The sequence below is a fragment of the Equus caballus genome, chromosome X, assembly GCF_041296265.1.
Source record: "Equus caballus isolate H_3958 breed thoroughbred chromosome X, TB-T2T, whole genome shotgun sequence".
NCBI classification, from domain to species: Eukaryota; Metazoa; Chordata; class Mammalia; order Perissodactyla; family Equidae; genus Equus; species Equus caballus.
This window is the reverse complement of record NC_091715.1, coordinates 1,353,177-1,368,129: the sequence shown is the minus strand read 5'-3', so window position 1 is coordinate 1,368,129 and position 14,953 is coordinate 1,353,177. Positions and strand designations below refer to the sequence as shown.

General features: G+C 48.0%; 1 protein-coding gene across 2 annotated transcripts in view; it reads left to right on the top strand.

The window, feature by feature from the left end:
* The window catches only part of MXRA5 (matrix remodeling associated 5), a 28,537-nt gene extending 18,326 nt beyond the window's left edge, over nucleotides 1-10,211 (top strand). For both annotated transcript variants that reach the window (XM_001500228.5, XM_023634194.2), the window contains exons 6-7: nucleotides 2,780-3,680; nucleotides 7,201-10,211. In XM_001500228.5, coding sequence (XP_001500278.2) covers nucleotides 2,780-3,680; nucleotides 7,201-9,109 — 2,810 coding nt within the window. In that variant the 3' untranslated portion in view covers nucleotides 9,110-10,211. The remainder of the gene's footprint in view (nucleotides 1-2,779; nucleotides 3,681-7,200) is intronic.
* Nucleotides 10,212-14,953: the final 4,742 nt, after the last annotated feature.

The following is a 14,953-nucleotide window of genomic DNA, read 5'->3' as shown; positions in this document are numbered from 1 at the left end:
AAGCATCTGTGTTTTAACTGGGGCTTGTGTAGGAGGAGGTTGACTGAGTCTGTGGCCCCGGGCAGAACCAGAGATTCTGGGAAAAGGCCAAGTTCATGGGATGGGAAAGAACTCCTGAAAACTTAGATACAAGCACGTTCCTTTATAGGGACAGGAAATAAGGACCTAGAATAGATGTACGATTTTAATGGGGCCATGGAAACATGTCACAGGCTCTTTGGATAGGGAACAACCTAGGCTTAGGAATATATCAGCTTCTTATCTTCTTCTAGTGAGGTCCAGTGCAAAAGTCTTCCACACTCCTGTTGGCAGGGAGTGGGGCTGAGGGGAATTGTGCAAATTCCCCTTGTCCTTCCACTGGCTTGAAAGGTAACTGCAGCCTTGTCTGAGCCCATCAGGGATTTCTTTGATTTCAACCTAGAGACACAGTTGTTTTCATTTGCTTAGGCTGCCATAGCAAAGGACCACACGCTGGGTGCCTTAAACCTCAAACATTGATGGTCTCACAGTCCTGGAGGCGGGAAGTCCGAGATGAAGGTGTGGGCAGGGCTGGTTCCTCCTGAGGCCTCTCTCCTTGGCATGTGGACACCATCTTCTCCCCGTGTCCTCACATGGTCGTCCCTCTGTCCCTCTGTGTGTCTGTGTCCTCATCTTCTCTTCTTATAAGGACACCAGTCCTCTTGGATCAGGACCCACCCTAATGACCTCATTTTACCTTAATCCCCTCTTTAAAGACCCATCTCCAAATACAGTCACCTTCTGAGGTCCTGGGAATTAAGACTTCAACATGTGAATTTTGGGGGTGATACAACTCAGCCCATGCAATAGTCTATACATTGGTCTATATTTGGAATCCTGGGAAGCTCAGAGAGCACTCAAATTCATAAACATGACCATCTCCTTTGTTTGAGTGGCAAAACAATTTCTAGGTGACAGAAGAAAGAAAAATCTAAAAAGCTACAACCTCTCCACAAAAGAAAGGCTCTCCCTGCTCCTCCTTCTCTTTACTTCCCTCTCAACACAGCTGGATCCTTCAGGCCTGGATTCTGACCTGAGGGTTTTTTTTTTTCCATTTGGTCTCCCTTTTGGTAATACAGGAATGATTTATGCTGATAGCCCTTGGGAGAGCTGGGCATTGTTTGCTCAGGTTTATCTCACAAATGTTGGATGTGTTCCAAAGGTTAGCAGAGGCTCTGAGTATAGCGAAATGACTGACTTCTTTGATCTGTAACCATCTGATGTCAGATGTTTCTGTAATGATTTAATAAGGAATTTTGCTTCAAGTAACAAGTGGAGAAGACCACAGGGTTTTCATTCTAAAAGTATCGTGCCTTTGAAGGAAAGCACATTCCTCTACTGGGAAATCCCATTTATATTCATCCTTAGGGTCTTCCACACCTTGTGCCCTTTCTGAGCATCGCTGGACCACAGCCCCTCACTAGACATTCATGCAAATTCTCCTACATTGTCAAGACTCAGCTTCTACTCCCGGCTGTAGCAGAAGAGCTTGTCAGAACTAAATGAGTAGCCCGTGATGGAAGCACGGACCAAGAAATCCAGTATGCGGGAGCAGAAGGGAGGACTCAAAATCAGGGTTTTCCAGTTTTTAAATATAGGATTTATTGTTCAGGTATGGTGAGGCCAACAGATCAGGAGATGACTGCCATTGAAAACATAGTTTTCTCCTCACAGTTCCCAAGAGGACGGGGCATGCTATGCCATACAGGGCCACACGGGGAGGCAGCAGGGCTGGTCAGGAGGCAGAGTCGGAGAGACAGGAAAATGTGGACAAGAACCTTTATTGTAGTTTCTGCAGGAAGGAATAGGCGAGGCAGAGTAGCTGTAGGACTGGCTGAGTTGAATAATATCAGTGGCCTGTGAGGCATAGGGACTGTCCCTAGTTGTCTGGTACCTGGTCCTGGGGAGAGGACAGGAGGCAGATGGTGGTGTGCACTGTGAGAGCACCATAGTGTAGGTGGCTGGAAGTGCGGGCTCTGGATTGGTCGGTTTGTGTTTGCAAGGTGCATCCTTTGCTCTCTCTAGGAATTGGCTATCCCTGGGAGGGCCAGTCCCTCCAGGGTCAGCAAGACCCAAGATGTCAAAGTATCAGAAACTCTTGGTTAATACAATCCCTGACTGTGGCAGAGCCCCTAGAAGGCAAGATAGAAAACATTGGTGGTATAGAGAGTGGGAAGAAAGAGGGGCACATGCCCCCTGGCTGTAGTGGTGGGGATGTCAAGTGCTGTTTGGAAAAATGACTTAGTGCTCAGTTCATCCAGACTGGGCAGAGAATGACCCGCTCAATCTAGTTGTCTTGTTGGACTCAAGAGGCTGTCTGGGCAGAGGTGGATGGTGACTGCAAGCTTGGGGTGTCCCTGCAACCAACTTGGAGACCTCAGGAGGTCAACCTGCACCAGTGAGGCAGGGGCTGACCCAATGGGGGCTGCGTCTACAGTAACTGAAGTGAACGAGGAGGCCAGCTTGAGAGGGCCTGGGGCTCATGAGGGCTTCCAGAACCTTCCATGAAACCCATGGTGGCTGCCCTTTGCTTGAAGGTGGCGTACGCCCTGATTCTGGGATTGATGTAAGAGTCAAGAAGGGCGAAAAAAATGTTCTCTCTTCCCCACATTGGAGGTGGAGGTGGTTGGGGGGCAAGTCTTTGCTTTTGCTGTTTAGGACACAAAGAGGAGAACTGATTACTTAACTAACAATCCTTGTTTGGGCCTATGGAAAGGGCACATTTAGGTTGAACCTGATGGTACGTATTTTCGATTTCCAGGAGCTATTATGACCCCGAACACCAGAGTACAACGGTTCGAAGTCCTCAAGAATGGCACCTTCGTCATCCGGAAGGTACAGGTGCAGGACCGTGGCCAGTACATGTGCACAGCCAAAAACTTGCACGGTGTGGACAGGATGGTGGTCCTGCTGTCTGTCACCGTGCAGCAGCCCCAAATCCTAGCCTCCCACTACCAGGACGTCACCGTCTACCTGGGAGACACAATTGCCATGGAGTGTCTAGCCAAGGGCACCCCAGCCCCCCAAATCTCCTGGATTTTCCCTGACGGGAGGGTGTGGCAGACCGTGTCCCCAGTGGAGGGTAGGGTCACACTTCACGAAAACCGCACCCTGTCCATCAAAGAGGCTTCCTTCTCAGACAGAGGTGTCTACAAGTGCGTGGCCAGCAACCCAGCCGGGGCGGACAGCCTGGCCATTCGCCTCCACGTGGCCGCCCTGCCTCCGGTCATCCACCAGGAGAAGACGGAGAACATCTCGCTGCCCCCAGGGCTCAGCATCCACATCCACTGCACAGCCAAGGCCGCGCCCCTGCCCAGCGTGCGCTGGGTGCTCAGGGATGGGACCCAGATCCGCCCTTCGCAGTTCATCAACGGGAACTTGTTTGTCTTCCCCAACGGGACGCTCTACATCCGCAACCTGGCGCCCAAGGACAGCGGGCGCTACGAGTGTGTGGCTGCCAACCTGGTGGGCTCGGCGCGCAGGACGGTCCAGCTGACCGTGCAGCGCGCGGCGGCCAATGCTCGCATCACCGGGACCTCTCCGCAGAGGACCGACGTCCGCTACGGCGGGACCCTCCGGCTGGACTGCAGCGCCTCGGGGGACCCCTGGCCACGCATCCTCTGGAGACTCCCGTCCAAGAGGATGATCGACGCACTCTTCAGGTATGTGGTGCTCCTGCTTCGCCATCAACCACTGGGCTCCTGCCACCGCCTCCCCTTTGGATGCTGGGAACAGTGTCTTGGGACATCTCTTCATGGAGTGTCCTTGTCTGGGATGAAGATGCACAGACATGCTCCTTATGTGCAGAGGCCAGGGGACACTTTTTCACACAATGCAATCTTGTCTTTATAAATGGGATCCAGAACAAACACCTAGCCTTTCCTCTTCTCCACCCTTCTCTCTCCTACAAAAGAAAAAAAACCAAATAACTTTTGTTTTAATGATTATCTTTGTAATTGTGTTTTAAACGATAGTATTAGATAAAGCAATTTAGGCTGCTTTCTATTTCTACTATCTAATGCCAACAAAACACACAGACGCTTCATACTTTGTTTTTAAGTGGCATTAGTGAGAGAGTGAAAGGACGTAAAACAAAAAATGTCAAGACATTATTTCAGCCTGAGGGTGGCATATGGGGAATTCTAAAAATGCGTTTTGGCTAGGAAGAAAGTCACCTTCTATTCCAGTGACTTCAATTCCCAGGTATGGGGGGGGGGAGGGTGATTTTGCCCCCAGGGTACATTTGGCAATGTTTGCAGACATTTTTAGTTGACGTGACTCTGGGAACAGGGGTTCCTACTGGCATCTAGTAGGTGGAGACCAGGGATGCTGCTCAACTCCCTACAATGAACAAGACAGCCCCACCGCACAGAGCGCTCTTGCTCAAATGTCAGTAGGAGTGAGGTTGAGACGCCCTCTCTTAGCATGAAGGACTATCATCTGTCTGTCATCTATCTATCTCTGATCTATCTATCTATCTATCTATATATCTGTGTTTCTATCTATATATCTATGTGTCTATCTATCTATCTATCATGTTTATATCTATCATTGATCTATCTGTTTTTATCTATAAACTATCTTTATCTATCTGTCTATCCAAGACAGTAGTTCTTAACTAGAAGATTGTGTTCCCAAGGGACACTCATCAATGTCTGAAGACATTTTTGGTTGGCACAACTGGGGGAGGGGGGTTGCTACTGCCTCATGGGTGGAGACCAGAGATGCTGCTCAATACCCTACAGCACACAGCACAGTCCCCACCACAGAGAATCATCTGGCCCCAAATGTCAACTGTGCTGAGGCTGAGAAACCCTCAACTAGCGGGAGAGACTGTCTGTGTATATCTATCTATCCGTCTATCATCTATCTATATATATCCATTCATCCATCTAGCCATCCATCTCTATCTGTCTGTCTATCTATCTATCTATCATCTATCTATCTGTGGCAGTTTTTCTCAACTAAAGGATTGTACCCCCAGGGAACACTCATCAATGTCTGGAGACATTTTTGGTTGTCACAACTAGTAGGCGAAAAGGTACTCCTGCCTAATGAATATAGACCAGGGATACTGCTCAACATCTCGCAATATACAGGACTCTCCCACCCCTGATAATTATCCATCCCCCATAGTGTCCAGGTTGAGAAACCCTAGGCTAGATCCAAAAGAACCAATATCTCTTTAATAAACATTTCAGCATACAGGGAAGGAGATAATGGTTGGCAACATGGCATCAAAGAAATTCCGCTGGTGCCGTGGTGGAGAACCCCTGACTTAGGATGTGTCTTCAGCATCCGCAGCCCAGCAGCTCAGGCAGGAATGCCTCTCCGTGTGGCTTCCTCCCCAGGACATGAGCAAAGCCAGCGTTCAAGGGTTCTGCACAGCTGCATCTGGCCTCCCCCGTCTCTTTCCGAAGCAAGGAAAGGACCAAGGCACTTTCCTCACCCCGTATTTTAATGTTAGCTGGCTGGGTGGTGCCCAGTGAACCTTGCACAATCCAGAATACCACGTACCCAATTTTCCCTGGAATATCTTCCAGCTGAGCAGATGTACTGCCATGTGGAGAACTGTTTTCAGTTGATTTTGGCAGGGCTGAGGCAGGGTTGAATGAATGACAGTAAAAGAGTGTCCTTCCAGCATGAATTTGAGCCATTCAATTCGTACCTCCCTGTAAATTATTGTCTCTGTGGCTTCATTCTTACTAAATTCTGACTAATAATCTTCTTAGTAAATAGTAATTAAACCACCCATGTGCGTTTTATAAAAGAGCGGGCTCTTTGCCCTGCCTACACATTGGGACTATTTCAAAATACAGATATTGGAGTTTCAATTCTTGAAGTCAGATCCCCCGTGATGCTTATATGCATGTGTATCTTTCAGAGTCGCTCATTTGGTTCTGATTATGACCCAGGCTAGGAATCCCTGTGCTAGAACTTTCAAAATATTTACAAACACAGGCTACTGTATGGATTTTTGGATTCAAACTCCAAGACACATTAAAGTATCTTTGTCTGCTTCACTCCTATTGAATGACCTACCTATTTATGTTGGCTTGATTCTCACTCACGGCCAACAAAACAGTTTGTTTGATCATTGTTCATAGTAGCTTTTATTAACCATAATCATGTTATCAGGTGGAATTCAATCACAGGCAGACTTTTTGTTTTTTAGATCTATGATGAAATTCCAGACATGCTATTCGAATAATGCAGTGTTTAGGAAATATTTCGAGATGAAAATTCAATGGCTCCCCCTGATGCCACCTCTATAAATTATGTGCAACTTAGATTTTCAATCTGGATACTTTTAAAGTAGGAACTTCCCAAATCTTTTCACCCCATTGGTCAAAACATCACTTCTGAATTGCCCCAGGGCACCCTCATATTGATAAAAATATCACATGCATAGTGAAGGTCTTTCAAAGCACTGTTTGCATGTTGCCCCTTTACGTTGAAAGACTTTTTGAATATTAACTTGGAAGTGCACGGGCTTAGGTCCAACAGTTGTCATTTCCTGCAGAGGAATGGGATGCCAGCATTGGGGTGCTAGCTGGCAAATGCCATTCAGCTCTGGTTACAGATTCAAGGGGAAGAAGCCTTTACATTGACATTGCCACATTTGGAAGAATTCAATTTTAGCATCGGAACTCTGGGTATAACCACCATTACAACATCCATCGTATAACTACTTTGCTGCCCATTACCTCATAATGAAATGCAATATTATAAAACATCGTCGAGAGTAAAAATAGCATTTGGAGCATTTTGTTCAGGAAGCACTTTGTCTCCTTATAAGGTTAGCTCAATTCATTCTCTCTCTGTCTGTAGCATCTTACCTGATTTTCTCATTACAATAAGCTCTGCGTTAACCGCCATGCAAATACTCGATCCACACACTCCCACACTAGCACAGCTGAAGTCCTCGACTGCTTTTCACATCCTGGAGTCAGTGGCCAGCCAAAGGTCAGACTCAACCAGAGAATTCTTATTTGCGGTAAATAAACCCTTTCCGCACTTGGACGCAGTCCCCCCAGGCTGCAAAAACCATCTGACATTTTGCAATAACAGTCGCCTGTCCTGATCATTCTCAGCACATGTTTTATTTCATTCCTATGACCTACAGATGGGGTAGAGCACTGGGCAGACTGACGTCTTATTCCTTTCCTTTTTCTCCAACAGTTTTGATACCAGAATCAAGGTGTTTGCCAATGGGACCCTGGTGGTGAAATCCGTCACAGACAAAGATGCCGGGGACTACCTGTGCGTCGCCCGGAACAAGGTCGGTGATGACTTTGTCGTGCTCAAGGTGAATGTCGTCATGAAACCAGCCAAGATCGAGCATAAAGAGGAGAACGACCACAGGGTGTTCTATGGGAGTGATCTGAAGGTTGACTGCGTGGCCACCGGGCTTCCCTACCCCGAGATCTCTTGGAGCCTCCCTGATGGGAGCCTGGTCAACTCCTTCATGCAGTCGGATGACAGTGGTGGGCGTACCAAGCGCTATGTGGTGTTCAACAACGGGACTCTCTACTTCAACGAAGTAGGCATGCGAGAGGAAGGGGACTACATCTGCTTTGCGGAAAACCAGGTGGGGAAGGATGAGATGAGAGTACGTGTCAAGGTGGTGACCGAGCCTGCCGCCATCCGGAATAAGACATACTCCATGGTCCAAGTCCCCTATGGGGATGTGGTCACTGTAGCATGTGAGGCCAAGGGGGAGCCCACACCCAGGGTGACGTGGCTTTCTCCAACCAATAGGCTGATCCCCACATCCTCGGATAAGTATCAGATATATCAGGATGGCACTCTCCTTATCCAGAAAGCTCAGCGGTCAGACAGCGGCAACTACACCTGCGTGGTCAGGAACAGTGCCGGGGAGGACAGGAAAATGGTCTGGATCCATGTCAATGTCCAGTCGCCCAAGATCAACGGGAACCCTGATGCCATCACCACCGTGCGGGAGATTGCCGCCGGGGGGAGTCGAAAACTCATTGACTGCCAAGCAGAAGGCATCCCCACGCCAAGAGTGCTGTGGGCCTTTCCCGAGGGCGTGGTTCTGCCGGCCCCCTACTATGGGAACCGGATCACTATCCATCGCAATGGCACCCTGGACATCAGGAGTCTGAGGAAGAGCGACTCCGTGCAGCTTGCGTGCATTGGCCGCAATGAGGGGGGTGAAGCCAGGTTGATTGTCCAGCTCACGGTCTTGGAGCCAGTGGAGAAGCCCATCTTCCATGACCCCGTCAGTGAGAAGATTACCGCCATGGCCGGCCACACCATCAGCCTCAACTGCTCAGCCGCAGGGACCCCAACACCCACGCTGCTGTGGGTCCTTCCCAATGGGACGGAGCTCCAGAGTGGCCAGCAGCTACAGAGATTCTACCACAAGGGCGACGGCATGCTGCACATCAGCGGTCTCTCCTCCATCGACGCCGGGGCCTACCGCTGCGTGGCCCGCAACTCCGCGGGCTACACCGAGAGGCTGGTCTCTCTGAAGGTGGGGCTGAAACCCGAAATGAGCAAGCAGTACCACAATCTGGTGAGCATCATCAACGGCGAGACCCTGCAGCTGCAATGCCTCCCTCCAGGGGGCCGGGAGGCACACTTCTCATGGACGCTCCCCAACGGCATGGTCCTGGAGGGCCCCCAAGCACAAGGACGCTTTTCCCTTGGGGAAAATGGCACCCTCACCGTGCGCGACGCCTCGGTGTTTGACAGGGGCACCTACGTGTGCAAGGCGGACACGGAGTATGGTCCTTCTGTCACGAACTTCCCAGTTATTGTGATCGCATATCCTCCCCGGATCACCAGCGAGCCAACGCCCGTCATCTACACCCGGCCCGGAAATACCGTCAAGATGAACTGCATGGCCATGGGGATTCCCAAAGCTGAAATCACCTGGGAGCTGCCTGACAAATCGCATCTGACTGCCGGGGCGCAGGCCCGTCTGTATGGGAACAGGTTCCTTCACCCACAAGGATCATTAACCATCCAGCAGGCCACACAGAGAGACGCCGGCTTCTACAAGTGCACCGCGAAGAATATCCTGGGCCGTGACTCCAAAACAACTTACATCCACGTCTACTGAAACACTTGCCGGAGAACGTGGACTCCACGGTCGTTGCTTAGGACCTTAGAACAAAGCCTCCTTTGCAAGGAAAGCCGGGGCAGAGATTCAGAGCCCTAAAAAGATGTGTCACGGGCGTGGTGGCGCCCCCTATGGGATTCAGGTTCACGTTGACTTTGACCTATGCTTGTTGGCGAAAGGAAGCAATCAGAGATTGGAAAGAGGGGTCTGCCTCTCTGGGGACTTTCTTTTCTATTTCCAGGATGCCATGCGCTCTTGTCTGGCGTTTCACAGACATGGGCACAAATCTGTGTTGCAAATAGCACCCTGATGCTTTAATGAGCGTCTGTAGGATCCCTAAGGAGCAGTCACTGAAAATAAACATAGAGATTAACTGTGCCTTGCCACCCTGTTGAAGATGCACCACCTAGTTAACCCATTGCTGTTTTAACATGATAGAACATTCTAGAATGAGTACCCATCTTTCAGTTATTGCCTCTGTCACTTCAAAACTCCAATTTGCCCAGTAAGGGCTTAGAACCAGAGTGATCGATCTTTTTTTTTTTTGTAATGTACAAGTTGCATACAATACAGCTACCATTTTATATGAAAGAACTCTTTTTCCCTGGAACTCACTTTTTTAATAGTTATATATATATATATATTTCTTTCTAATCAGACGATGAGACTGGAAAGAGAAAGAAATACTTTCTGTCTCGTTAAGAAATAATAAATTATTGGTCTTTACAAGACTTGGATACATTAAAGCAGGCATGGAAATGCAATTATAAAAACATTCGTCCCCAACTTCCTTCAAATTCAGTAACTGCTATTATATTACCATTCACAGGAACCCCACAGGGAGGGAGGCTGGAATCTTGGATTTCCTTGTTTATGAAGTTTATCTTGAGAGCTGTGGTAGGGGGAGAGGAGAGAAAGGAGAGAGCTAAGTCATCACCCCACAGAATGAATCCAGAGCCTTCCAGAAAAGTCCAGAAACATCTCTCTCCCTGTCAGTTTGTGCCCACAGAAAGTAGGAGGCCTGTCATTTCCATGACTGCTTTACTGTATTTTTAAGGTCAATATAATGTACATTTGATAATAAAATACTATTTTCCAAACAGCTGGGCGATGACGACAGTGATATTTTCAAGCACAAAAGCAAATTTGGGTTTAAATAACAGTGTTTGAAATCTGCTTTTATCCACCACCTTTGAATTATTCTGTCCCCTACAAGTTTTTAACAGGCGAGGAAGTAGTCTGAGGCAGTGGCTCCAACCTATTTGACAGACAGGAAGGCAGGGTAGGACCCCTTGGTCCCCTCTGTTGACAGTTCTAAGTTGAGGAGGAAGAAGTGGTGCCCCAGAAATCCTTCAGGAAATTTTCTTTAGGAAAGAGCCATCTGGGGTACATGTACCAGCATTCCTCAAAGATGCAAAAACTGCCATTCCTTTGCCTCCTCTGAGAGGAAGAAATTAAGCAAACTCAAGATAAATATTTGGGAAGAAGATGACTGCCAGCATTGAGAGAAACCCAGTGCTGTTGATCTTTAAAGGATATTGCTCACTGAAACAGAAGAATGCTTGGCTTTTCACAGCTGTGTGGGAAGTACACAGCCTCTACCACTGATTAATCCACTTATTTGCTTAAGTAGATCAACACAGTCCTTACCGTGTGCCAGGTACCAGGATGGGAGCTGGGAACACCCAGATGAGGAGGATACACGTGATGCTTGAGGAGTTCACGCTCCGTAGACAAGCCGTTCAGCTAGAGCAGGGTTCCCCAACATTAGCACTAGTGACATTGGGACTGGATGACTCTGTGGTGAAGGCTGTGCTGTGCATTGCAGGGTGTTGAGCAGCATCCCTGGGCCATACCTACTAGAGGCCGGTAGCATCCTCTCCTCCAGCTGTGACAATGAAAAAATGGCTCCAGATGTTGCCAAATGTCTCCCTTGGGGGGAGTGCAGAATCACCCCTACTTGAGAATCACTGCCATAGATGATAGATAAATGATAGGCAGATAGATGATGGAAAGGATAGACAGATAGGTAAATGATAGCTAGATAGATGGTAGATGAGATAGCTAAATGAGATTAGATAGGTGATAGATGATAGCTAGATAGCTAGATGATTGATAGATAGATAGTTATACACAGAGTCTCTCATGCTAGGTCAGGGCTTCTCAACCTCGACACTATGACATTTGGGGCTGGATGACTCTCTCTGGTGGGGTGTTCTGTGCACCGTAGGGTGTTGACCAGCATCCCCAGCTTCCACCCGCTCCATACCAGTATCCCATTCCACCCTCCTCCCCCTCAATTTGACAACGGAAAATGTATCCAGACATTGCCACATGCCCCCTGGAATGCAGAATCCTCCCTGGTGGGAAATCACTGTGCGAGATCAACAAATGCAGCAAGGAGTCTTAGAAACATGTCTGTTTGGACTGCCTGCCTCTGTGTATGGATGCAGAAAATGAAAGCCAGCGTGGTAGAGTAACCTAGGTGTACAGAAACCCTCTGTTAGATACTCCTCTGTGCAATTTCTCCTGGGAAAAAATAGTACATCATCTCATTGACCCATGGTTCTGGGTTCATGTAGGTTAAAGACTGACGACAAACGTTTGTGGGTGGACTCAATGTACATTCTTGAGGACCTGCCACGTCCTGATGTAGGCAAGGTAGCATGACATGAAGAGGCGTATGATGGTCTGTGTATACTGTCTTCTCAAAGGATGCAAAACAAGCATGCAAGTCTGGTTAATTCATGGCTGAGAACTTCAGAAGCATTAAAGTCTTTCAAGGAGTATTTTTGAGTTCCAGGGGAGTCAAAGTCCACATCAGACAGAAGGGTAAGGGATGTTTTTGCGACTGAGAAGGCATTTTTACTGGGGTGAGAAAGAGGGATTCCTGGGCAGAATGAGGTGGATAGGACGGAAAGACTGCTCCCTTGGCAGCAAAACACTGCAAGGAAAGTTCCAGCCTCAAGCAAGGAGACCTAGGGTCTAGTGACAGCTCAAAAGCAACAGGCATATTTGGACTAGAGTCAAAAAAAGAGTTTCCTAGTTGATTGAAAATGGTAAGATATTGTAGTTGGTTGAAGAGTGTCCTGGAAAAGAGTCTTGTTGACCTGGAGTCTCAGAATGTGACCTTATTTGGAAACAGGGTCTTTGCAGATGTGATGAAGTGAAGAATCTGAGGTGAGGTCACCCTGCATGAGACTGGCCCTGAATCCAATGACGGATGTCCTTATAAGAGACAAAAGAGGAGAGATGCAGACACAGAGGAGAAGCCACGTGAAGACGGAGGCAGAGACGGGAGGCATGCGGCCCTCAGCTAAGGGACGTCTGGAGCCCCAGAAGCGGAAGAGGCAGGAAGGACCCTCCCCGGGAGCCTCCAGAGGGAGCGTGGCCCTGCGACCCTTCATCCCAAACTCGGGGCTCCAGGATGTGGGAGGATGAATTCCTGCTGTTGCGGCCTCCCACTGTGGGGTAATTGGCTACAGCAGCCCTGATAAATGAATGCAAAGAGGTAAAATTTTCTAGTAGAGATAGTACCGAGGAGAGGCATTTAAGTACTTTGTGACACTAAGAGGCCTTTAAACCAGTTTGCTCAGAAGAGGGGCACATATGATCAGAGAAGATCATTAATTGGAATCACATATGGTTCTAGTATGATTTGTAAATAATATACTAACTAAAAGATAGTTTTCTTACCCCTTAGATCGCCAACTTCTAACACCTGGCCTATGCGCTTGTAAATCTTTGTGCACAAGCAGAATTTTTAGCTAGCAGTCAATTGTCGCTCTTTGATGGTTCCCAGGTCCTTACTGGAAAACAACACCCAGACCAGGCTATTCTCTATAAAATTTCGTTTGTCATTGCAAACACAGCTCTTATTCCAAGGAAGTTGGACTGGACTCTAGACCTCATGAGGGATGCCCCTACCCTGCTACTGATTTCAAAATGCAAGATGCTGCGTCCTGCAGCAGCTTTTTCTGCACTTTTTGTCATGTGAGACCAAAACGCGGACAGGCAGTGTGGTGAGTGCCTGGATGCCAGGAGGACCTGAGGTTGCACAGGAGGGTAGGGGGACCACAAAGGTCATTTAACTCCATCCTGAATGTCTAGCTGTTCAGCCTCCTTCGGGACAGTCTTCTTTAGTTTAACCTTGTTATGACATAATAGGCAGTGATTCTCGTCCTTGGCTTCATGTCGCAATTACCCAGGGAGATTAAAATTTTCTCATGTCCTGGTGTGTTCATTTCCTGCGGCCGCCATAACAAATTACCATAAACTAGGGTGCTTAAAACAATTGAAATTCATCCTCCCCCAGTTCTGGAGACCAGGTGTCTGAGATAAAGGCGTCGCAGGGCTGCGATCCCACCGGAAGCTCCAGAGGAGGGTCCTTCCTGCCTCTTCCAGCTTCTGGGGCTCCAGCCATCCCTTGGCTGGAGGCTGCGTCACTCCCATCTCTGCCTCTGTCTTCAGGTGGCTTCACCTCTGTGTCTGTGTCTTTCTCTCCTTCTGTCTCTTGTAAGGACACTGTCATTGGATTTAGGGCCACCCTCATCCAGGGTGATCTCATCTCAGATCCTTCACATCATTACATCTGCCAAAAGCCTTTTTCTAGACAAGGTCTCCTTTGCAGGTTCCCAGGGGTTAGGGTGTGGACATATATTTTGGGGGGCCACCATTCAACCCACTACACCAACCCATATCTCTGAGTAACTAAACCAGAATCTCTGAGACAGAAGCCCCAGTGATCTGCGTCAAGATCGAGATGCCCCAGAGGAGGGCTTAGTGCTGGCTCCCTCAGGTGGTTTGGCGAATCTATACCATGGTCCGCTGTGGGTTTCTTTATGGTTCGATGCTCTTTGGGGCAGCCTAATGTGCCGATTTCCACCATGTTGTAGGGCACCTTCCTAAACAGACATTAGGACCTTGGTGTATATTGTTTATGCTCTCTATGCCTCTGTTCCAAGACTTGGGAGACAGAGGAAACTTACTGCACACCCACCTCATAGGGTCATTGTGAAGACAGAGAATAAAGTGCCTAGAACGGAACCTGACCCACTCCATTAGTCTGCATTGCTGTTTCCACACTTATTGCTATTATTCTTCCAGCTTTTAAAATAGCTATGGTTTCCAGAGCACTTTCACATGCTCTCTCCGTTTAAGCTTCACAATCTCTTGGAAGAGTTGAATTCTGGGGATGGGTTCTTAGAGATGATACAGTCCGATCTTACACCATCCAACTTCAGCTGTGATTTGCCCATCCAAAGCCATGTAGCAGAATCAGAATCAACCTGTGTGCCACGACGGGCTCCGCTCAACCGTGAGGCTTGTTAGAATATGGCAGAGCAAACAAGGCTTGGAATAGATGAGATGTGGACTTGAATTTAGGTCCTGCCCCTTCACAGCTGTGGGAACCCATGTGTCATCTACATGAGCTTCCATTTCCTTATATATCACATGGCAACCACTCACCTTCTAGGATTACTGGGAGAACCACTGAGATAACATGTGGATGATGGGACCAAGGTCAAAGGTCCTATTTAAAAAGGCATGCATCTGTGCCCACCACCTATTAGGATGGCATAAATCACCTGAAAGATAGAGATCAGTTTTGTTGTAGAAAACTCTCCATGAGGCTTTTTGGTTATGTGAAAGGAATGTCTCCCCAGGCTGGACTGTCAGATAGGTATTGAGATAAGAGGGCAAAGTAGTGAGGCTGTAAACAGGAGAACAGAGTAGAGATAGAGAGATGATAGATACATAGATAAAGGAGTGGATAGATAGATATGATAGATAGAGAGGTAGACAGTAGATAGAAATGACAGAGAGATACATAGATTGATTGAT